Raw genomic sequence first — 24,624 nt, forward strand, 5'->3', positions numbered from 1 at the left:
AGCCAGGCTGAAACACCTGCATTTTGGAGCTGTCTTACTCAATAAAGCAAAAAAAGAGACCAAGTTTGTATGCAGCTTTATATGTATTTTTTAAAACATTGTTTGCAAACTGAAATGTGACATGTATTAATACCAAAATAACATGCAAAACAGACACCTACCCCACCTGCCCTGAATGACGGGTCGTCACTGTACAGTATATAATCCAATCTTGATGATGTGTCAGATATTTGAATCAGCTGTGTAGCGCTAGAGCAAAAAACTAAACATGCTCTAAGGTCGGGCCCCAGAACAGAGTTAGGGAAACCCTGCTTTAGGTAAGGCTAACGTGTGTTTGCTCTGTCTTGGCCACAAGCATAAGAGAAATATAGAGTATATAAGAGTATAAGAAATCAGACAGAAGAATCAGAATTAGAGGAAGGACTATGAACTGAACTGTGGTTTGAGTGGGATCTTCAATCTGCTTCAGGATTCTCTTCCTATGTGCAGGGATTTAAGACCAGCGCAGTAGAAATGTTCCAAAAGGTGCTCCAGGCTTGCAGACAGCAAGCAGGATTGATGACCAGCTTTGTCCTCCTCACACACACACATCCCATGAATGTGTTCTTGCAACATGCACAAACGGGCTACACACACACACACACACACACACACACACACACACACACACACACACACACACACACACACACACACACACACACACACATATGCAAACAAACATTCAACAATATTTGTTGAATGTTTTGATTAACACTCTATTGAAATGTAGTGCACGTGTCACCTGACTCTGATCCCATCGCAGCTATACCCCCCCAAAATCAGCGCATCATTGAAAGCGATGGGAGAGAGTGAAAACGAACGGAACTGACGTCATTGACAGTAACGTAAACTGTTGAAGTCATCCTTGGTAACAGAGTCTTCAGCAATACAGCAACCACTCTGTCTGTCAGAGAGAAACACACACACACACACAAGAGCTGATACAAGCTAGCTATGCATTGAAGAAACCCCTTTACGGACCGGCTTTCTCCGGTGCAAAATACCGGGTTCAACGTGAGTAACATCAATTCAACAAGATTTTCATTTGAGCAAATACCCGTGCCATGGTGACTCCTTGCTTGTCAAATACAAAGCGAAGAATTTCAAGAATTTGAGTGGTCAAAGGAACGCTACTGCCACACTTAACGTTAGCTGACGTTGGCTAGCTAATGCTGAGGACCCCTTCATGAAACACACCGCAACATTTCTTTGATGAAGACGGTAGGCAGTGTTAATTGCGTTTTACTGTACTAGATTTTCATGTGTTATTAAAACGTTATGCTAACAGCAACTGTATTGCATTTGTTTTGACCTGCAGAAAATGACAGACATTGATATTATCAAGCAGTATGTCTTGATGTATTTTTATTTTACGGATTTGAGGAGAAAGATCCTGTTGCGGGGGAACCTGCTTTGACCTTTGTGCTATTGTCATTGATACATCACATTCTTCTAGTAACAACATTTGAAGGATCGTGAAGATGGCGACTGGAGCGGGTTGGCAGCAATACTACAGCCCTGCAGCTGGCAATCCATCGTCCGGAGCAGGGAAATATAATTCTGGCTCATCATCTACAATGTCTTACCAGTCGGGCATCACCATGGAATATACCCAAGATCTGCACCTCAAAATGAGCAAGAAAATAGCACAGCTGACAAAGGTAAGGATTGTTACTGTTATAGATACTCGAGTACCAATGGACCGGTCTTTAATCAGGTGCTGTGATGCCGCTGCACTTGTCAAGGCTCGGGTGCTGAGGAGGTATCCCAGTCCTCTCATCCGGCATCAGCGAATCATATAAAACGCAAAATGTAACAATTATTTTATATATAGCTAGGAATTATTCAGTTCTTACATAATGATATGCCTAGTTTGGTCATATGTACGCAATAATAACATTGAACACGGAACGTTATTACAGTAGTACTCACATAATCTTGCACTAGTGCTAAATAATAATACATTTTAACCCTCGGTGCTGACAGCTGTTTATACCACCAGCTGGAATAAATTGATAGTGTGAGGGCCATTTTCAAATTAAGAACATTTAATTGTTACCCATTTTAATATAACCTATGTTTTTCTACAAGGTAATTTAGGAAGCAGGGTATTCCATCCCAGCCTGGTCTCATTGACTACACATAACATAGTAAATTGTAATCCCGGACACTCAAATTAGTATATGTTACGATTGGTATGGTTACATAAAACAGATGGTTACTTAACCCTTTTAGCACACCCATCCTCTAACCCTAACCTTAACCCTTTTAGCTAACCCTTCCCCTAACCCTAACCTTAACCCTTTAACCTAACTCCTACACTTAACCCTAACCCTAAACCCTAGCCTAGCTAACGTTAGCCAGCTAGAAGGAAAGAAATTCCACAAATAAATTTTTAACAAGGCACACCTGTTAATTGAAATGCATTCCAGGTGACTATCTCATGAAGCTGGTTGAGAGAATGCCAAGAACGTGCAAAGCTGTCATCAAGGCAAAGGGTGGCTGCTTTGAAGAATCTCAAATATAAAATATATTTTTAGTTGTTTAATACTTTTTGTTTACTACATGATTCCATATGTGTTATTTCATAGTTTTGATCTATTCGCTATTATTCTACAATGTAGAAAATAGAACAAATAAAGAAAAACCCTTAAATGAGTAGGTGTGTCCAAACTTTTGACTGGTACAGTAATATGAATTGTAATTCGTAAGATATCATACGAAATGGGTGATGTACATCCGCAAATTAATACATACCATACGAAACGTAACATATCATACTAAATGTAGTGTCGAGGATTTACTTATAGAATTATACAAAATGTTCTGAGACCAGGTTGCCCATCCACACTAGGAGCAAGATCCATTGAAGTAAAGATGAGAGATAGTGGTTCCATATTAGCCTATAGACGAGTTGGCTGAAAAAGTCACAAAAATGATGCACGCGCAATGTTACCAGAAGGAGGTATGCATTGTTATAATTCTGAACGTCAGATAGTTAGCAACAATTCACAGAAGCTGCCTTGTGGGGAATCGTAGGTGGCTCGTTTCAGCTCGTTGTATCTAAAATTCGCCTAGCTAGCTAACCAACAACTGTATCGATGTATTTGAGAGACAACAAGTGCTCACTGTGCAAATGTATTTATTTTTTCATTAAACATTTGGAGACTAAATATAGTTTACATGTTGTGAACAGTCTAAGCCAACCCTGTCTTTTTTTCAACATAGCTACTCACACGTCGGTTTTGTTGCTAAACAACCAACCCATCTAAGCTCAACAAAAAAAGATACCTTCTCTCACTGTCGACTGCGTTTATTTTCAGCAAACTTAACATGTGTAAATATTTGTAGGAACATAACAAGATTCAACAACTTAGACATAAACTGAACAAGTTCCACAGACATGTGACTAACAGAAATGGAATGATGTGTCCCTGAACAAAGGGGGGGTCAAAATCAAAAGTAACAAAAGTAACAGTACCAGTATCTGGTGTGGCCACCAGCTGCATTAAGTACCGCAGTGCATCTCCTCCTCATGGACTGCACCAGATTTGCCAGTTCTTGCTGTGAGATGTTACCACACTCTTCCACCAAGGCACCTGCAAGTTCCCCGACATTTCTGGGGGGAATTGCCCTAGCCCTCACCCTCTGATCCAACAGGTCCCAGATGTGCTCAGTATGGCCACCAATGCCACCAGCCATACGAGCAGTATGCAGTTTATCATGGGAAACAGTGTTTAAACCCTTTACAATGAAGATCTATGAAGTATCTTTGAAAGACAGGGTCCTGAAAAAGGGACATTTCTTTTTTTGCTGAGTTTATAACCTGACCTCATATGGGCTATTAACTCTTTAAAGTTGGCACAGCCTTTCCTTGTTGCAGGGTTTCACATTTCACTACATTATATGTGAGTTAGTTAGCTAAAGCACAAGGCAGACTGGGCCACCAGGCTAGTATTTGCATACTCTAACCTTGCGGTTTTCAATATGACAACCAATTCAAAGGCATGGTCATACAAGAAGGAGCAATACAACTGTTGCATCCTACCTCCAACTAACCCAAACAGGGTGTGGCCATGTTGTTGTGTTTCGGAGACCCCAGCAGCCCCTCTGTGCAACATCTGTTAAGAAACGTCATTTCTTGTTCCTCCCTGTCAAACAGACACAGACTTCATCTGATTGAAGACTAAGTGGTAAGTGTCCTCTTGTCCAGGTCATACCTCAGTCGGAACATTGAAGTAGTGGACATGGTCTGAAAAGGGATACATTTAACCTGTCCTACAGAAGGCAACTCCATTGTCTGTCGCTGATGCTCTAGTCTGGTGAAAACATTGTCTCCTATTCCTTGCGGTAAGGTCCTGATTCATAGTGTTTGCAGTGTCATTCAGAGTAGGTCGACACTACAGTATTTTGCAGCTCATCGAGATGCAAGACATTCATTTTTCTCAGCCTTACAGCACAGTAGTACATGTTTGTTTCTATCTCTCACCTGACTATTCTAAGTGATGGAGCAAATAACATTTGGATGCAAGGAAGTTTCAAACTGAGGAGACCTAGTTTAGCCGACTGTATTTATCTATTTGAAAGGCAACCTAATATCAATGTGGTTTATATTTCTGTACAATATTATAAGACTCACTTCATTGGTCAGTTTACATCAGATATTGTGTCAGATCGCTTGAATAAAATCCATTCTGTAAAATTATTTATTTTCTTGTATGACTGTATTTTACTGTCTGTTTCATTTTGATAGAGGATGGCTGTCAGGACTGTAAGTAGGCTATTGCTCCCATAGCAACCAGTTCATTATAATTCAAGTCAATATCAAGCAGGTATAAAGATGCATATTTCTCTGAAGTAACTGTCCTTGACCAATCCTTTGTCATTAGCTTTGCTAATGAGTCCGGTAATGGCTTTATAGACAAAAGCACCTGAAAACTGAATATTATGGAGACCTATATTTTATTACTATGTACCCATAACATTGTTCCAAGGGTAAACAGGGTACTATGTGCAAAGCAGTCTCATTTTATAGGTTCATTTAAGTACTGAGCTGATCAACCGAGTTGTATCTAGCTGTAGGCTCTCAAATCTTTCCACCTGAATAGTCAAACTGCAACAATATAGGTTAGGCCAACACAGTACAGTTAAACTCTGTTTCCTCATTGATGTAGATCATGTAATATATTATGTTACTAATAAGTATGTGGTACACTACATGGCCAAGAGTATGTGGACACCCCTTGAAATTAGTGTGGGATGTGATGGTCGACGAGTAGGCATCCACATACTTTTGGTAGTGTATAGTGTATCTTGACGATTCAGATTCCCACATAAGTTCAACAAGACTGCACTGCCCAGTTAACCTGGCCACTGGCGCATGTTTCACTTTGGTTTCATTCCACCTCTGATTTAGCTCCAGCTCGCTCCCAGCACCGTGTTTACCTCTGCAATGGAGCGGGCTGCTCTGTGTAAAGTGATGACAGCACTGGAAGGAATGTGTTTCTCCCTGCCGTGCCAGGTGGTCCCGTCCATCCCCTCTCCCCAGTGAATCTCTCTCTATAGAGAGATCACTCAGAGGATGTGCTCAGACTGCTGTGATGTGTTAATACCCTTGCTAAGAGAGGGGAATATAGTGCACTGCAACGTTTGCATGTGTTGTGCCATAATCCAGGGGTTAGAAGTTATTTGATTTCTCTGATTTATCAGGTGGCAGGCTGGGCCATGCTGCAGAGCAGATGGCTACGGCCCTGGGCTCCAGGGCTTAGTTCCAATAGGTAGTGGGACTGGGAGGAACCTTAACAATATGTTATTTTAGAAAACCGCTTCAGCCTTATCTGGTGGACCTCAGATAGGGACTGGAATGGCACTACAGGCTTAACAGAAAACGCTTACTCTGCCAACGTTAACGCTACAGTACATGTATGTGGTTAGCAAACGTACTGCAAGAATTCAAACAAAGTTGTGCTGCAGAGGGCTTGCAAGACAGGAAGTCTGAAAACTCATTCTTTGTTAGCAAATGTGTAATTTATGGAGAGAATATCTAGGCTAGAACTAGTCAAGACAGGGAATTATTTTATCTTGTGGTGAGGAAAAATGCTTGTTCTTTGAGAACACAAATTGTCCATGACTTTACCTGGAGGCACTGGGGATATTGAAAATTATTTAAATTATTCTCCCAGAAGGATTCAGAGAGAGGGCGAAATCAAATGAACAAACTGTCAAGATTGAACCCTGCTGTTGAAAAAGGCAGGAGTTGTTATTAACCTTGGCAGGATGCTCTTGGCTGATTGTCACAATCCTACGTCAGATTTCATTAAGATACTCTCGCACCCCATGGCACACCCTTATCACAGGAAATATGATTAAAGTTCTCTCTGATACACCACTGACTGTGTGATGCAATCTGTAGTAAATGGTCACTGCCATACTGTACATGCTGCTCATCTGTCGTCTGCCAGAACACACCTCTGTGGTGACAATAATGCAGGGTTTAGCCTGGAAAGTTCTGGAAAGTGTCTCTGAAGGTGCTTCTAGCTCCAATTGTTCCACCTCAAGTGTATTCTAGAGACAGGCGGGAGTGAAGCCGAGGAAACAATACCATTCAGGCCAATGTGTGTAAAAGTAACCTATGCATTTCTAATGAAATATCCCCAAGCATTTGACAAGGCTATTTAAGCTGGCCGGCTGTTTGTTGTGAGGGGACCGTACTGTACTGAGTTTCTACAGGAATGTGAGGAAACACCCCAGAACAAACACATGGAGGAACCTAGACAGGTGGAGAGGACAGGTTGGAGGTGTCAGGTGGGTGTTTCACAGGAAAGCCACGACTAATGACAGCACAGGTCTTAACATGACTGACTGGTGACTGCGTCACAAAAGCCGTGCTTCCCCGTGCGTTATTAAACCTTACATTTCCACCCGACCAGCTCGGGCTTCACAGCGAGTTGAGACTCACCGCTGATAATCTGCGTAAAACATGTTCCTGTTTACAGTTGTGTGTGCTGCTCACTGACTGCCCATCCATGCATGATGTTGCCATGGCCCTGTTCAGAGATGTCATGCAGTATGACAAGGATAAGATGTCATCATAGACATTAAAAGCAGTAGATGGTGATAGTGCTGACGTCATCCACGCATTCCTATGAAAAACTCCCGATGGCGCATGAAGCTGGAAGTATTTGAATTTGAAACACGCCATGTTGCTCAATGGCGCTGAATGGCAACAAAATCGCTATGGATCATGGTGAAAGAGGCCATAACTAGCAAAAGATCATGGTCGATGGATCACTATTTAATTATATCCACATTTTCCACCATAATTTGCAAATAAATTCATTAAAAATCGTACAATGTGATTTTCTGGATTTTTCCCCCTCATTTTGTCTGTCATAGTTGAAGTGTACCTATGATGAAAATCTATTTTTTAAGTGGGAGAACTTGCACAATTGGTGGCTGACTAAATACTTTTTTGCCCCACTGTATTTCAATTTTTTTCAAGTCGAATGCCATTTTAATCATGAGAATCTCCTCTTTCTAATTATGTAAGCCTGGGCAGCTAGCTCGGTTGTCATCAAACGCTAGCCCCAAAATACTTTTTGCCCTTGGAATGCTGAGCTCCCCCAATTGTTTTCCTATGGAGAGGAATACCGGGCTATTTCACCAAATATCTCATTGTGTATATTTAGTTTTTTTCAAGTCGGGTTTAACTGGTGTGAAATGGCTAGCTAGCTAGCGGGGTGCGCGCTAACAGCGTTTCAATTGGTGACGTCACTCACTCTGAGACCTTGAAGTAGTTGTTCCCCTTGCTTTGCGAGGGTGCGGCTTTTGTGGTGTGATGGGTAACAATGCTTCGAGGGTGGCTGTTGTCTATGTGTGCAGAGGGTCTCTGGTTCGAGGCCAGGTAGGGGCGAGGAGAGGGACGGAAGCAAAACTCTTACACAGGCACCATTTTAATCAGGAGTATTCTCCTCTTTGTAATTATGTAAGTCTGGGCAGCGAGCTCGTTTGTCATCGATCGCTAGACCAGAAATAGTCTTAAATTGAAATTTTTCCCCTACTTTTTCATTAGGCAGACAAGCACACCATCGATGTGCGGATGTTTACTTTCTACACAAGTAGTTTTTTTCCAGTTTCGTCTGACGACCAGATTGTAGTGGTAAAATAAAAAGGGATACATTTTTCATGGAATTCTAAGCATGACTCCAGTCAAAACAGGCTCTGCAAAAGTTCGATTCCATTTATTTGCTATGGGCGCTAGTGTTCCAGTTTAGCCAACATTCTTAAGCCGTTTTTTAGCCTTGGGTGAATTTTGACTCATTCTATTGTCCAGTCTATAGATAGCCAGAGCGAATTCACGAAAGCACACGAATGTCCATTGAGAAAGCACAACGACTATACCATTTAGCTAAGCTAAGAATGACCGAGAATAATCAAGTCAATAAACGTTGGGTAGTTAGATAGCCTGTAGTTAATATACTGGCAAGTTTGATGTATAACTACTAACGTTACGTAGCTAGCTAGCTAACATACCGGTACATACTGCTGTAATGATATGCTATGTGGTACATAAGGACAGCGTAGCTAACAAATTGTCAGCCATCATAACGTGTAAGGTAACTTATTTGAAAAGTCATTACTTTATTACATTGAGTAGCAAGCTACCCCTTGGTCGTTAGGGCAAATCTGGTCTGTGATAGGAGGGGGGTTTTTCACATCTAGCTCAGCTATTAGATATTCTTTAGTAAAGGTTGAATAGTCTATTGTTCAGCTATTAGCCCCTCTCCTCAATTTGCACTCGTCTGCAGGTACGTTTTGATGTGAGAGAGGAAGCCAGTCCCATCATCGCCACCTCACCCACTCTTAAGATAACCGTCGGGCCAACTGGGGGCCCAAGGCTGGTTAGGAGATACTGCAATTGTGATGAACTGAGAGAATATTAGGGTGGCACTGTAATTCATTAATAATATGCTGTCTGCCGCTGTTCTTACCTCTTTCCCTTTCTGTCTTCTACCCCTCTCTCCCCACCTCACCTTTCTGTCTTCTACACCTCTCTCCCCACCTCGTCTTTCTTCCTCGTTTTATAATGCACACCTTATGTGCATTGAAGTACAGATTGAATTTGTATTTATAATATTACAATTATCATAATTTTAATGCATTTATTATGTATTTATAACACCTGGATAAAGAACTTCTTTCAATAAAGCGTTTCACATTCTCCACTGGTTGAAATGAAGTATCTTATTGAAATACTATCCTGTGTCCTCAGATTAATGCAGATGAAGGGAGTTAGATGTGCATAGTTTTTTTCTGTATACATGAATTAATAATCAATCATGTTTCTAGTTTTTTGCATAGTTACAATGTGTAATCATTGATGTCCCAGGAGCAGTAAACACTGTTGAAGTGTATAATTGTAATACATACAGTACATCATTCAAATAAGTTTGATATGACTGAAAAATAATGTCTCAACTAAACATCCATAGGCATACAGTTATTTTTATCCTCCACTACACAATAAGCAAGCAAATAGTTAGCTATGGTACTTCAGCTGCATTGCAAGGCAAGCTTACACAATTGTATATTTAATTTGCAGTAAATGCTTTAACTAGCTAGATTCTTTACATCCACTGTTTCACAAGACGGCAGCCTAGTTTGCTGGTTTTCTCAGGGATCCCTAAAACATTAAACAACAGGACTGACAATTTCATTCTCCCAACACTAGCTAGTCAGATAACTTGCTAAATAGCGATTTTTGTCAATTAACTTTATGACAAAAAAATATTAGTCTACATTAACTAACAAATTCCTCTCAATTGTATATTTTGTCAGCCATCTTCACCCAGGGACGGGTGGCTCGCGTCAAAATTTGTCATTAGAACCACTCGATATGATTGGTCATATAAAAACCTTGGGACCAAATGCATAATGAGTACTCTAACTCCCCCTTGTGGTGGTCTAAAGCAGTGAAGCTGGGTATCCCTAAGTCCCGCGGTGCAAGCTCGCAACTTTTAAAGGAGGAACCACTGTACTTATGTAATCAAGATATATTAGTGTTTTAAGTTTCGTAATTTTCTTTACAAATTTAAGAATTTTTCTTCCACTTTAACATTAGAGTATTTTGTGTAGATCGTTGGCAAAAAAAAATACAATTAAATCTATTTTAATCCCACTTTGTACCAGAACAAAATGTGGGAAAAGTCTAGGGGTGTGAATACTTTCCTGCTTTCTAGGGGCAGTAGCCGTCCAGCACAGCTTGTGACTTCACGCTCCAGACTGGACACTGGGAGCCTGGATGTCATACTATCTGATGATCTCCTCTCCCCACCTCGAAAGACTTCAAAGCAAACGTTGTTGGTTCAGGCTGATGGACTCCTCAACACTAAAGTTGGATGATGGCCTCTCCAACACAACCTCTCCCTCAACGTGAGCAAGACAGAGGAGATGTTCGTGGACTACAGGAAAAGGAGGACCGAATACATCCCCATTCACATCAACTGGTCTGTAGTGGAGTGGGTTGAGAGTTTTCAAGTTTTTTTTAAACCTTTATTTAACTTGGCAAGTCAATTAAGAACAAATTATTATTTACAATGACAGCCTAGGAACAGTGGGTTAACTGCCTTGTTCAGGGGCAGAACAACAGATTTTTACTTTGTCAGCTCAGGGATTCAATCTAGCAACCTTTTGGTTACTGGCCCAATGCTCTAACCACTAGGCTACCTGCCTAAGGAGATGAACGTGGACTACAGGAAAAGGAGGCCCGAGCACGCCCCTATTCCTCATCGACGGGGCTGTAGTGGAGCAGGTTGAAAGCTTCAAGTTCCTTGGTGTCCACATCAGCAACAAACTATGATGGTCCAAACAAACCAAGACAGTCGTGACAACACCTTTTCCCCCACAGGAGACTGAAAAGATTTGGCATGGGTCTCCAGATCCTCAAAAGGTTTTACTGCGGCAACCGCTCGGCATCCGACCATAAGGCGCAACAGGAGGTAGTGCGTATGGCCCAGTACATCACTGGGGCCAAGCTTCCTGCCATCCAGGACCTATATACTAGGCGGTGTCAGAGGAAAGCCCAAAAAATTGTCAAAGACTCCAGTCACCCAAGTCATAGACTGCTCTCTCTGCTACCGTACGGCAAGAGGTATAGTATCGCCAATTCTAGGTCCATAAGGCTCCTTAACAGCTTCAATTAATCAAATGGCCACCTGGACTATTTACCCCCCCTTGATGTTACACTGCTACTACTCACTGTTTATTATCTATGCATAGTCACTTTACCCCTACCTACAAATTACCTCGACTAACCTGTACCCCCGCAGATTGACTAGGCACCGGTACCCCCTGTATGTAGCCCCCTGTATTGTTATTTTATTGTTACTTTTTATAAAAACATTTTTATTTTAGTTATTTGGTAAATATTTTCTTAACTCTATTTCTTGAACTGCATTGTTGGTTAAGGGCTTGTAAGTAAGCATTTCACGGTAAGGTCTACTACACCTGTTGTATTCGGCACATGTGACAAATAAGATTTGATTTGGTAAAGTAAATAAATATATCTGTTGACAGAGGAATTTCATGGTCATTAGTTAATATTTCACTCTGTATTTCATGTCCTGCTGGTTTGGGAGAAATACACTGCTCAAAAAAATTAAGGGAACACTTAAACAACACAATGTAACTCCAAGTCAATCACACTTCTGTGAAATCAAACTGTCCACTTAGAAAGCAACACTGATTGACAATACATTTCACATGCTGTTGTTAAAATCCCCAGCTACAATGAATGCAGCCTCCGGGATCGCAGTTTCAGAGAGTTAAATGTTTTCAGAGCCATGCAAATGGAATAGACAACAGGTGGAAATTATAGGCAATTAGCAAGACACCCCAATAAAGGAGTGGTTCTGCAGGTGGTGACCACAGACCACTTCTCAGTTCCTATGCTTCCTGGCTGATGTTTTGGTCACTTTTGAATGCTGGCGGTGCTTTCACTCTAGTGGTAGCATGAGACGGAGTCTACAACCCACACAAGTGGCTCAGGTAGTGCAGCTCATCCAGGATGGCACATCAATGCGAGCTGTGGCAAGAAGGTTTGCTGTGTCTGTCAGCGTAGTGTCCAGAGGATGGAGGCACTACCAGGAGACAGGCCAGTACATCAGGAGAAGTGGAGGAGGCCGTAGGAGGGCAACAACCCAGCAGCAGGACCGCTACCGCCGCCTTTGTGCAAGGAGGAGCAGGAGGAGCACTGCCAGAGCCCTGCAAAATGACCTCCAGCAGGCCACAAATGTGCATGTGTCTGCTCAAACGGTCAGAAACAGACTCCGTGAGGGTGGTATGAGGGCCCGACATCCAACAGGTGGGGGTTGTGCTTACAGCCCAACACCGCCAGAGAACACCAAGATTGGCAAATTCGCCACTGGCGCCCTGTGCTCTTCACAGATGAAAGCAGGTTCACACTGAGCACATGTGACAGACGTGACAGTCTGGAGACGCCGTGGAGAACGTTCTGCTGCCTGCAACATCCTCCAGCATGACCGGTTTGGCGGTGGGTCAGTCATGGTGTGGGGTGGCATTTCTTTGGGGGGCCGCACAGCGCTCCATATGCTCGCCAGAGGTAGCCTGACTGCTATTAGGTACCAAAATGAGATCCTCAGACCCCTTGTGAGACCATATGCTGGTGCGGTTGGCCCTGGGTTCCTCCTAATGCAAGACAATGCTAGACCTCATGTGGCTGGAGTGTGTCAGCAGTTCCTGCAAGAGGTGTTATTTTAGTGTTCACTTTATTTTTTTGAGCAGTGTATGATGCCCCATCCTCTCACATGCAATGCGCTTTGGTCTACAATGCTCATTGTTTTTCTATCGGCCTCACATTGTCCCATGTGATGCATTAATTTGGTTTATTGTCTCTTGCACATTGTCTCCCCACGGTATTGTCAGAGATCACACCCTGCGGGTTGGCTTCTCAAGCATCCTCCTCTCACAGACACACTCTCTCACACATACGTATTAGTGTCACGCTTTTCTGCCGTTTTCAACACTTTGGCCTGTGTGTGCTGTTATATGCTGTATGTTTGTGTGCACACACACTCAAATACACACAAACATACAGCTTATAACAGCACACACAGCCATAATACATCCTCCTCCTACAAGGAAGGTAGGGAGAGCATTAGCTTGTGAAACTAGATAACCTAAATAAATCAATATTCTAACTGGTGGAAGGACTACAGGCCAGAGTGTACAGCTCCTGCTCTATCATGGTTAAAGAGAGATGATGCTGTATGCATTAGTAAGCCTGGTGGAAGGGGCTAGGGTCAGGGGCCTTTCCCCAAGGACCCCCGGAGGGCCCTCCGCTATCACAGCCCAATCTGCGCCTCTCTCTGCTGCCTCACTTCTCTGCCTCAACCCCCTGCTAAGGAACTGTGTGCCATTATTAACGCCAAAAACATGAACAGAAGAGGGCCAAGAGATAAAGGAATCCACTACCCTGTCCATCATAAAAATCAAATAAAAACTAGATTTTCTGATTCCCAGGCTAGAGGATTCCCCCCCCCCTTTTCTTCTTCATCATTGTCAAAGGGAGTACAGTCAGATCTAGCCTACTCCTGGTGCACCTGATTTCATCAGCCTGTAGCTGGCTGTGCAGTGCAGGACCTAGGACCCAAGGATAGGTTGCTTTTCCTTTTGCATTTATCAGAGGAGCCCTGCCTTAGTGCTGACAGGCCGACTCACCAGCGCCCACGACTTGGCGGCTGCAGAAATGTTCCAATTAAGATGACAGAGAGCCGATATGACTTGGCCTTTCGCATCAGAGGGCGGCAAGTTAATAGCGGTTGACTCTAGAACCCCTCCACCTGCGGTCCATAAGAGGGGAGGTGTGGGGTGAGGAATGAGCTGCAATAAGAGGAGGACTGCTGGCTCTGGTTGGCTTGGATGAGAGGAGAAGAGTGGAGCGGCTAGGCCAGACTTTTATTTTAAGGCCCAGTAAATGGCTGCCACATTAACATGCCGAGTCGGTGCAGTCTGAAGTGGGCGGGCTGTGGGCTGCCGAGGTGGCCAGCTCAGTCATCCAGGTGCTGTAAAGTGAATCATATCAGTGAAAAACAGACTGGCTGGGGTCAGGACCTGGCCTACCATGCGTACTGGAAGACACTACTGGAGGCACTGTGTCTGAGTCTAGCTGTCTCATATCTCCCTGAATTCTCTGTTTCTCTGTTCTGCAAGCTTCGCGCTCTCTCCCTCCCACTGGTTCTGTTGTTCTTTTTGTTTGGGTCAAGGCGATGTTAGTTGGCTGCTCCACAGAGTTAACGGCTGCTCTAGACATCTGTCTGAACAAAATGAAGAGAAGCACTGTCAATACATCTGAACAAAATGAAGAGAAGCACTGTCAATACAGATTGCAGCTTCCAGAGGTTTCGTCACTTTGGGTGTGTGTGTATGTTGGCCACTCTTTGGCCTCTGCTCTGACTCATTGGTTTTACCAATGACTCAGCCGACTCAGCAAGAGCTATCAGCTGCTTCTCGCTATCACATAATGTACAATCAATGTTAAGATGCTTTCACCTCAACCGCCATCCAATTCTTCACTCACAGAGCCACAGGCGGATCTGATGTATAGAGCAGTGGTTACCAACCTTTTCCGTTCCGGGGACCACCAAATCACCGTCAAAAGCTCGAGGACCACTATTCGCGGAGTCGCAGAATATATTTTTTTGCATAATATTTAAATAATGGTCAAATTGTAAATTTTAGCAGTGAATGTAACAAATTAAAGGCCTATATTATTGTCAATGGTGTGCGTACTGGGAGCGGAGTCAGGTGCAGGAGAGCAGAGAGTTATTTAGACAGGAGTGTCACGCGGGACTAGGTGGGTGAGGAAGGAAGGAATCAGGCGCAGAGAGTTCCACTGGGAAAAGGTGCACTTTAATGCGGCACAAAGAATAACAAGCCCAAAACACAGGGCGCGGACCATAATGTGGACCACCCAAAACACAGGGTGCCAGGTCCAGAAACACGAACACCTCTACCTAACGCACACACGTAACATAGATACAATCCCACACAAAACAAGGGCGGGTACACATACTTTAAATAAGGAAGCCCATTAAGCACATACAACACATACAACAGGACACAGGTGAAACTAATAAGACAAAACAAACAGACAACGAAAAAGGGATCGGCTAGTAGGTCGGTGACGAAGACCGCCAAGCACCGCCCAAACAGGCAGGGGAGCCAACTTCGGCAGACGATCCACCCCCCCCCCCCCACCCCCGACGCACGGCTCCCGCAGCGCGCCACCACCGGCCTCGAGGGTGACCCGGAGGGCGAGGCGCCGGGCGATCCGGGTGGAAGCGGTGGAAGTCTCTCAGGAGAGAAGGATCCAAAATACCCACCGGTACCCAGCACCTCTCCTCCGGACCGTACCCCTCCCAGTCCACAAGGTACTGTAGGCCCTTCACCCGGGGTCTCGAGTCCAGAATGCCACGTACTGTGTACGCCGGGGACCCCTCGATGTCCAGAGGGGGCGGAGGGACCTCAGGCACATCACCTTCCTGAAGGGGACCAGCCACCACCGGCCCTGAGGAGAGACACATAAAACGAGGGGTTAATACAATAATACCTAGGAAGTTGTAACCTGTAACACACCTCATTTATTCTCCTCAGGACTTTAAATGGCCCCACACACTGCGGCCCCAGCTTCCGGCAGGTCAGGCGGAGGGGCACTGGTCAGGTGCTGGTCAGCGCTCCTCTTCTGCCATTCCCCCGCTAGTCTTAGCGACTCCTGGACGGCTTTCCAGGTGTCCTTGGAGCGCTGTACCCATTTCTCTACCGCAGGAGCCTTGGTCTGGCTCTGATGCCATGGGGCCAGGACCGGCTGGTAACCCAACACACACTCAAAAGGGGACATGTTCGTTGAGGAGTGGTGGAGGGAGTTCTGAGCGAGCTCAGCCCAAGGAACATACCTCGCCCACTCACCAGGCCGGTCCTGGCAATATGACCGCAGAAACCTGCCCACATCCTGGTTTACGCGCTCCACCAGTATCACCCTCTAGGACTCTGCACTGTCCTTTCGATGCCAGGATGACCCCAGGAGGGTAGAGTATGAGCCCAACGGATAAGTTTATCCCGGACCCCCCTCGGCACTGAGCCCCTGGTGGACACTGAGGGGGGGCTCTAACCGTGAGGCCCTCTCTATCTCCGCGTCCACCTCCCATACTACCGGTGCCACGAGACATGAAGGTGGAATGATGGGAGTCGGCTCAACGGACCGCTCCTCGGTATCATAGAGGCGGGACAGCTCGTCGGCGGTACGAGATGGTGAAACGAAACCGGGTAAAAAACATAGCCCATCTAGCCTGACGCGGATTTAGTCTCCTCGCTGCCCAGATATACTCGAGATTACGATGGTCAGTCCAGATGAGAAAAGGGTGCTTCGCCCCCTCAAGCCAATGTCTCCACACCTTCAGAGCCTTGACTACAGCTAACAACTCCCGGTCCCCCACGTCATAGTTTCGCTCTTGGTGGCATGCCCGAGCGCTGGGACAGCACGGCCCCGACCCCAGCCTCGGACGCATCGACCTCCACTATGAACGCTAAAGAGGGGTCCAGATGCGCCAACATGGGCGCATTGGTGAACAGCTCCTTCAGACGACTGAAAGCTCTGCCCGCCTCTGCTGACCAAGGCAAGCGCACCGGTCCTCCCTTCAGCAGTGAGGTAATGGGAGCAGCCACCTGACCAAAACCCCGGATAAACCTCCGGTAGTAATTGGCAAACCCTAAAAACCGCTGTACCTCTCACCGTGGTTAGACGATGGGGTGGTAATTGGGTCGCCTTCCTTTTACTGAAGGCGATAGCCAAATCGGCATATTCAGAGGGAATGCGCATGGTGGAAACCTGGTCTGGACTCTCCACTGTAGTCGCACCAACGGCAACGTCTATACACCTGCCTGAACACTCCTCTGACCACCCTTTAAGGGCCCCCTGTCGCCAAGAAATCACCAGGTTGTGCTGAGCTAGCCAGGGAATTCCCAACACCACTGGAAACGCAGTTGAATCGATAAGGAACAGACTAATCTGCTCCTTATGACTCCCCTGCGTTACCATGTCCAGTGGTACCGTGGCCTCCCTGACCACTCCTGACCCTAATGGTCCGCTGTCTAAGGAGTGCACAGGGAAAGGTAGGTCTAACGACACAAGGGGAATCCCTAGCCTTAACGCGAGCCCACGATCCATAAAGGTCCCATCTGCGGCTGAATCGACTAGCGCCTTATGCTGTAGAGAGGGAGAAAACCCAGGAAAAGAGGTTAACACATACATATGACCGACAGGAAGCTCTGGGTGAGTCTGGTGCTGACTCACCTGGGGTGACCGAGTAGTGCTCCGCCTGCCCTCCCGACTCCCAGACGAGTTCCTCCAGCACCGGTCGGCCGTGTGTCCTCGCCGACCACAACTGGTGCAGGAGGAAACTCCTCCTCTGCTCCCCCCCGAAGCAGTCCCCCCTAACTCCATGGGGATGGGAGCGGGAGGGCCGGGAGGTGGAAACGACAGAGCCTGTTCCGAACGCCCGCGGGCAGCCAGCAGGTTGTCAAGACGGATGGACATGTCGATAAGCTCATCCAGCGTGAGGGTGGTGTCCCGACACACTAGCTCCCTGCGGACGTCCTACATCGGAAATGGTCTATCAAAGCCCTGTCGTTCCACCCTGCTCCTGCGGCCAAGTTCCTGAACTCCAGGGCAAAGTCCTGCGTGCTCCTCGTCTCCTGACGCAGGTGGAACAGCCGTTCACACGCCGTACGACCCTCTGGTGGGTGATCAAATACAGCTCGGAATCGGCAGGTGAACTCGGGGTAGTGATCCTTTGCCGAGTCTGGGCCATTCCACACTGCGTTTGCCCACTCTAGGGCTTGTCCCGTCAGACAGGAGACGAGGACGCTCATGCTCTCCTCTCCTGAGGGAGTAGGACGAACGGTCGCCAGGTATAGTTCAAGCTGTAGGAGGAACCCCTGACACCCCTGGCGCCAGCTGAAGAGCCGGATGCGGTAGCAGGGGTAGGAGGTGCTGGTGGAGGGGGTGCTGGAGATGAGGTGGGAAGGCCACTCCTCTCCCATCGATCCATCCTCTCCATCATCAGATCCATCGCCGATCCAATCCGGTGGAGAATACTGGTATGATGGAGGACCCTTTCCTCCATCGATGGGAGAGGAGGTGCGGCTGCTCCTGCTGATTCCATGTTTGAGGTGCGGGATTCTGTCACGCGGGACTAGGTGGGTGAGGAAGGAATCAGGCGCAGAGAGTTCCACTGGGAAAAGGTGCACTTTAATGCGGCACAAAAATAGCAAGCCCAAAAAAACAGGGCGCGGACAATAATGTGGACCACCCAAAACACAGGGTGCCAGGTCCAGAAACACGAACACCTCTACCTAACGCACACACGTAACATAGATACAATCCCGCACAAAACAAGGGCGGGTACACGTATTTTAAATAAGGAAGCCCATTAAGTACATACAACAGGACACAGGTGAAACTAATAAGACAAAACAAACAGACAACGAAAAAGGGAACGGTGGCGGCTAGTAAGCCAGTGACGACGACCTCCGAGTACGCCCGAACAGGCAGGGGAGCCAACTTCGGTGGAAGTCGTGACAAAGAGAAACCAATAGACGGATCGAAACCTCTGTCCAATATGCCAAAGTGCAAAAACGCGCAAACAGTCACAATAATCAAGTACAAACAAATAAACATACCTCGTGAATATAAAACACGGAATAAACTCACACCAGAAATAGTGCCTCAAAAATGACACGTAACACGAAACAATCACACACAAAGACATGAGGGGGAACAGAGGAATAAATACAAGTAGTGTGATTGGGGAATGAAAACAACGTGTGCAGGGAACAAGACAAAAATGGATAAATGAAAAATGGAGCAGCCGGTGACGTCTACCACCGAACGCCGCCTGAACAAAGAGAGGAGCCGACTTCGGTGGAAGTCGTGACAATTATTAACAATTTGCATTGTGAAAAGTAATGTAAAATTGCTTATAATACCATTAATACTCCCAACTGTTATTATGTTTTAAAGAAAAATAAATTGTTATAAAATATAACACCTGCAATGCCCCCGCGGAACACAATTGTTCCACAGACCACTGGTTGAAATCCACTGGTTCTGTATATAGAGTCCAGAGTATGTGAACGCAGTTGGAGCGGAGCGTGGAGTGTGCCCAATTTGACTGGAGCACGGAGCGAGAGTCAGCCTTCTCGCCCACTCCAATTTCACTTCAGTAGCGTTTACTTTACGAGCTCCGGGCATGCCCGGGCCAGCATGCATTTGTAGTCTACTTGTGCGCTGCTATAGTCCCTTGCTTTAGCTACTGTCACGGAGTTCGCTAAATATTTACGAAAGAGTGTTTAGAATTCCCAGTGGCTCTGCAATATTCTCCACTGCTGGCCTGCGCTCCAGGCACCATCTCATGCGCCTGAAGCCACAGACTCTGACCAAACTCATGCTTCTAAAAATGAATTCAAAGGCACTGTAGACTGAGCCTAATTAGGCATTTTTCCTTTAATTTGTATTTAATTCTAAGTAAGTCACAGCCTATATGCACAATTTATAGACTACAATGATTTAAAACAACTAAATGTTGTTTCAATACTGAGCGCTTTATGTCCCTACCAACCTATTTGGTCGCACTCGCAAATCGCTTCACATTGTATTTCTTTGTAGGCTATAGCCTTGAAATAATTGAACTAATATAGCCTAAATAATTTATTTTCGGTGGGGAGCGGCTCCATGAGCGATGAGCGGGAACCTCGGCTCACATGCTCTGATATAGGCTGCTGTCGGGGCCATTTTGAACACTGAAGTAAAGTCAATGGTATTAAACACATTGTGTTTCAGGCCTCTCCAAGGTCTTTGGAGTTGAATGGTTATAAATCTCTTGGCTCGGGTGTTGGGCTTGTTTGTTCGCCCGACAACAAGTGCGATCGTGAGTGTATGTGTGTGTGGAGTGCTACCCTCTCCTCTCTCAGTTCTTCTGAGCTCCGCCACAAATCTGTTTTTACTGTCCTTGGTCGACATCTCACTTGGTTTTAACACCTAACCAGGTGCTGACAACTCTGCATAAACGCTCATGCTACAGATGATAGAGCAGGCTGGAATGAGCTCACAGTGAATCTCTCAATGGTAAGAACTTAGCAGAGGAACCAAATCCTGACAGTTGATATAATGACGTCATTGATAAAATGTGTCTCTGTAATACAGTAATGTGGCCTCTCCCACAGCCCTCAGCACCCTTCATGATGCTTAAACCAGGTGAGCCCACTCCCTCTCTTCCTTTACTACACTATAAAGCCTGTTTTAGAGAAGTCTGAGCTAGGGATCTCACTCAGGCCTGGCACACTGGCCTCTCCCACAGCCCTCAGCACCCTTCATGATGCTGCTTTGCCTCTCAGACAGGCCTAAGGAGGGAGAGTGGTGGCATAGATAGAGAGAGAGTCTGTGTGCATGTTCGTGCCTATATAAAGTCTACACCCCTTGAACTTTTGTTTTTATTTTGTGGTGTTACAAAGTGGAATTGAAATAGATTTAATTGTATTTTTTTGTCATTGATCTACACAAAATACACATTTTTACAAATTAAATAACTAAAATGTAGTTGTTGCATAAGTATTTATTCACCCCCTTTGTTTAGGCAAGCCTAAATTAGTTCAGATGTAAAAATTGGCTTACAAATCACATAAGTTACATGGACTCTGTGTGAAATAATAGGGATTGACATGATTTTTTTAATGAATAACCCTCTGTCCCCCATACATACAACATCTGCAAGGTCCCCCAGTCAAGTATTGGATTTTAAGCACAGATTCAACTACAAAGACGAGGGAGCTTTTCAAAGCCTCATACAGAAGGGCTGTGATTGGTAGATGGGTAACAATAACAAATCAGACATTGAATCACAGGAGGTTTGTGGCACCTTAATTGGGGAGAACGGGCTGGTGATAATGGCTGGAGCGGAATCAGTGGAATGGTATCAAACAGATGGTTTCCATGTGTTTGATTCCAGCCATTATTATGAGCCGTTCTCCCATCAGCAGCCTCCACTGCATTGAGTATATCTTTAAGCATTTTCAAGTTAATAATTATATTAAATCACCTAGACACATCAAAGATGCAGTCGTCCTTCTGAACTGAGCTGCAGGACAGGAAAGAAACTGCTTATTGGTGATTTTAAAACAGCTACAGAGTTCAATGGCTGTGATGGGAGAAAACTGGATGGATCAACAACATTTTAGTGAGTCCACAATTGTCGTATGGAGTAGACCAAAGCGCAGCAGGGTGTGGATCCATTATTTTATTGAATGACAAAAAAAAACACTTAAACCGTGACGCTATGACAATGAGTGCAGACACAGGCAACTACACATAGACAATAACCCACCAACTACAATACAACACAGGCTACCTAAATATGGTTCCCAATCAGAGAAAACGACAAACACCTGCCACTGATTGAGAACCATATCAGGCCAAAACACCCTGACCAAACAAAACATAGAAACAAACAACGCAAATCATGGTCAGAGTGTGACAACAATAATGACCTAAATGACAGAGTGAAAAGAAGAATACAAATATACAGAATAAAAATATTCCAAAATATGCAAGAAAAAGTATGTGAACCCTTTGGAATTACCTGGACTTCTACATAAATTGGTCATAAAAAAATTGATCTCATCATCTCAATCACAACAACAGACAAACACAGTCTGCTTAAACTAATAACACACAACAATTATACGTTTATTCAACACACTGTGTAAACATTCATAGTGTAGGGTGGGAAAAGTATGTTAACCCTTGGATTTAATAACTGGTTGACCCTTCTTTGGCAGCAATAACCTCAACCAAACGGTTTCTGGAGTTGTAGATCAGACCTGCACAACGGTCAGGTGGAATTATTGGACCATTCTTCTTTACAAAACTGTTTCAGTTGAGCAATATTCTTAGGATTTCTGGTGTGAACCGCTCTTGAGGTCATGCCACAGCATTTTAAATCGGGTTGAGGTCAGGACTCTGACTGGGCCACTCCAGAAGGCGTATTTTCTTCTGTTGTCGATTTACTTCTGTGTTTTGGGTCGTTGTCCTGTTGCATCACCGAACTTCTGTTGAGTTTCAATTGGCAGACAGATAGCCTTACATTCTCCTGCAAAATGTCTTGATAAACTTGGGAATTCATTTTTTCTTTGATGATAGCAAGCTGTCCAGGCCCTGAGGCAGCAAAGCATATCTAAACTGTGATGCTCCCTCCACCATAGTTTACAGTTGGGATGTGTTTTTTTGATGTTGGTGTGCTGTTCCTTTTTCTCTCCACACATAGTGTTGTGTGTTCCTTCCAAACAACTCAACTTTAATTTAATCTGTCCACAGAATATTTAGCCAGAAGATGGAACATCCTGGTGCTCTTTTGCAACTTCAGACATGCAGCAATGTTTTTTTGGACAGCAGGGGCTTCTTCCATGGTGTCCTCCCATGAACACCATTCTTGTTTAGTGTTTTACGTATCGTAGACTCGTCAACAGAGATGCTAGCATGTTACAGAGATTTCTGTTAGTCTGTAGCTGACACTCTAGGATTCTTCTTAACCTCTTAACCTTAACCTGTGCTCTTGCAGTCATCTTTGCAGGATGGCCACAGGGAGAGTAGAAACAGTGCTGAACTTTCTCCATTTATAGACAATTTGTCTTACCGTGGACTGATGAACATCAAGGCTTTTAGAGATACTTTTGTAACCCTTTCCAGCTTTATGCAAGGCAACAATTCTTAATCTTTGGTCTTCTGAGATCTATTTTGTTCGAGGCATGGTTCACATCAGGCAATGCTTCTTGTGAATAGCAAACTCAAATTTTGTGAGTGTTTTTTATAGGGCAGCGCAGCTCTAACCAACATCTCCAATCTCATCTTATTGATTGGACTCCAGGTTAACTGACTCCTGACTCCAATTAAACACAGCAAAAAAGAAACATCCTCTCACCGTCAACTGCGTTTATTTTCAGCAAACTTAACATGTGTAATTATTTGTATGAACAACAAGAACAACTGAGACATAAACTGAACAAGTTCCACAGACATGTGGCTAACAGAAATGGAATAATGTGTCCCTGAACAAAGGGGGGTCAAAATCAAAAGTAACAGTCAGTATCTGGTGTGACCACCAGCTGCATTAAGTACTGCAGTGCATCTCCTCATGGACTGCACCAGAGTTGCCAGTTCTTGCTGTGAGATGTCACCCCACTCTTCCACCAAGGCACCTGCAAGTTCCCCAACATTTCTGGGGGAATGGCCCTAGCCCTCACCCTCCGATCCAACAGGTCCCAGACGTGCTCAATGGGAATGAGATCCGGGCACTTCGCAGGCCATGGCAGAACGCTGACATTCCTGTCTTGCAGGAAATCATGCACAGAACGAGCAGTATGGCTGGTGGAATTGTCATGCTGGAGGGTCATGTCAGGATGAGCTTCAAGGAAGGGTACCACATGAGGGAGGAGGTTGTCTGCCCTGTAACACACAGCGTTGAGATTACACTGTGAGGACGATCAGCTGTCCGTCCTGTCTCCCTGTAGCGGCATCTTTCTTTTGGTGTTTTTCAGAGTCAGAAGAAAGGCCTCTTTAGTGTGTAAGTTTTCATAACTGTGACCTTAATTGCCTACCGTCTGTAAGCTGTTATTGTCTTAATGACCGTTCCACAGGTGCATGTTCATTAATTGTTTATGGTTCATTGAACTCGCATGGGAAACAGTGTTTAAACTGTGAAGTTATTTGGATTTTTACTCATTATCTTTGAAAGACAGGGTCCTGAAAAGGGATGTTTCTTTTTTTGCTGAGGTTATATATATATTATTTTCTCTTTTGGGGGGCCGACAGCGTTTCTTGAGGAGTTTAGCTTTTGGAAAAGTCATTAGCCTCGGGGTTCACATACTTTTTCCAATCTACACTGTGAATGTTTAAATGATGTATTCAATATAGACAAGAAAATTACAATAATTTGTGTGTTATTAGTTTAAGCACTGTCACGTTCTGACCTTTATTTCCTGTGTTTTGTATTTAGTTAGTATGGTCAGGGCGTGAGTTGGGTGGGCAGTCTATGTTTGATCTTCTATGATTTGGGGTTTTCTATGTTTCGGCCTAGTATGGTTCTCAATCAGAGGCAGGTGTCATTAGTTGTCTCTGATTGAGAATCATACTTAGGTAGCCTGGGTTTCACTGTGTGTTTGTGGGTGATTGTTCCTGTCTCTGTCTTTGCACCAGATAGGACTGTTTAGGGTTTCACACGTTCCATGTTTATTGTTTTGTAGTGTTCATGTGTACATTTACATATTAAAAGAACCATGGACACTTACCACGCCGCACATTGGTCCTCTGATCCCTTTCGCCTCTCCTCTTCGGAAGAAGAGGAGGAAATCCCTTACAAGCACACTGTGTTTGTCTGTTGTTTTGACTAAGATGAAGATCAGATCAAATTTTATGACTAATTTATGGAGAAATCCAGGTAATTCCAAAGGGTTCAC

General features: G+C 44.8%; 1 protein-coding gene across 4 annotated transcripts in view; it reads left to right on the plus strand.

The window, feature by feature from the left end:
• Positions 1 to 830: 830 nt before the first annotated feature.
• Positions 831 to 24,624, plus strand: part of fam184ab (family with sequence similarity 184 member Ab) — a 146,285-nt gene continuing 122,491 nt past the window's right edge. For 2 of the 4 annotated variants that reach the window (XM_042300711.1, XM_042300710.1), the window contains exons 1-2: positions 833 to 1,263; positions 1,499 to 1,703. In XM_042300711.1, the coding sequence (XP_042156645.1) occupies positions 1,524 to 1,703 (180 nt within the window). In that variant the 5' untranslated portion in view covers positions 833 to 1,263; positions 1,499 to 1,523. Of the gene's footprint in view, positions 1,264 to 1,498; positions 1,704 to 24,624 lie in introns of all 4 variants that reach the window. The other 2 variants (XM_042300709.1, XM_042300712.1) reach the window with 2 other exon arrangements.

The sequence above is a fragment of the Oncorhynchus tshawytscha genome, linkage group LG18 (assembly GCF_018296145.1).
Source record: "Oncorhynchus tshawytscha isolate Ot180627B linkage group LG18, Otsh_v2.0, whole genome shotgun sequence".
Lineage (NCBI taxonomy): Eukaryota > Metazoa > Chordata > Actinopteri > Salmoniformes > Salmonidae > Oncorhynchus > Oncorhynchus tshawytscha.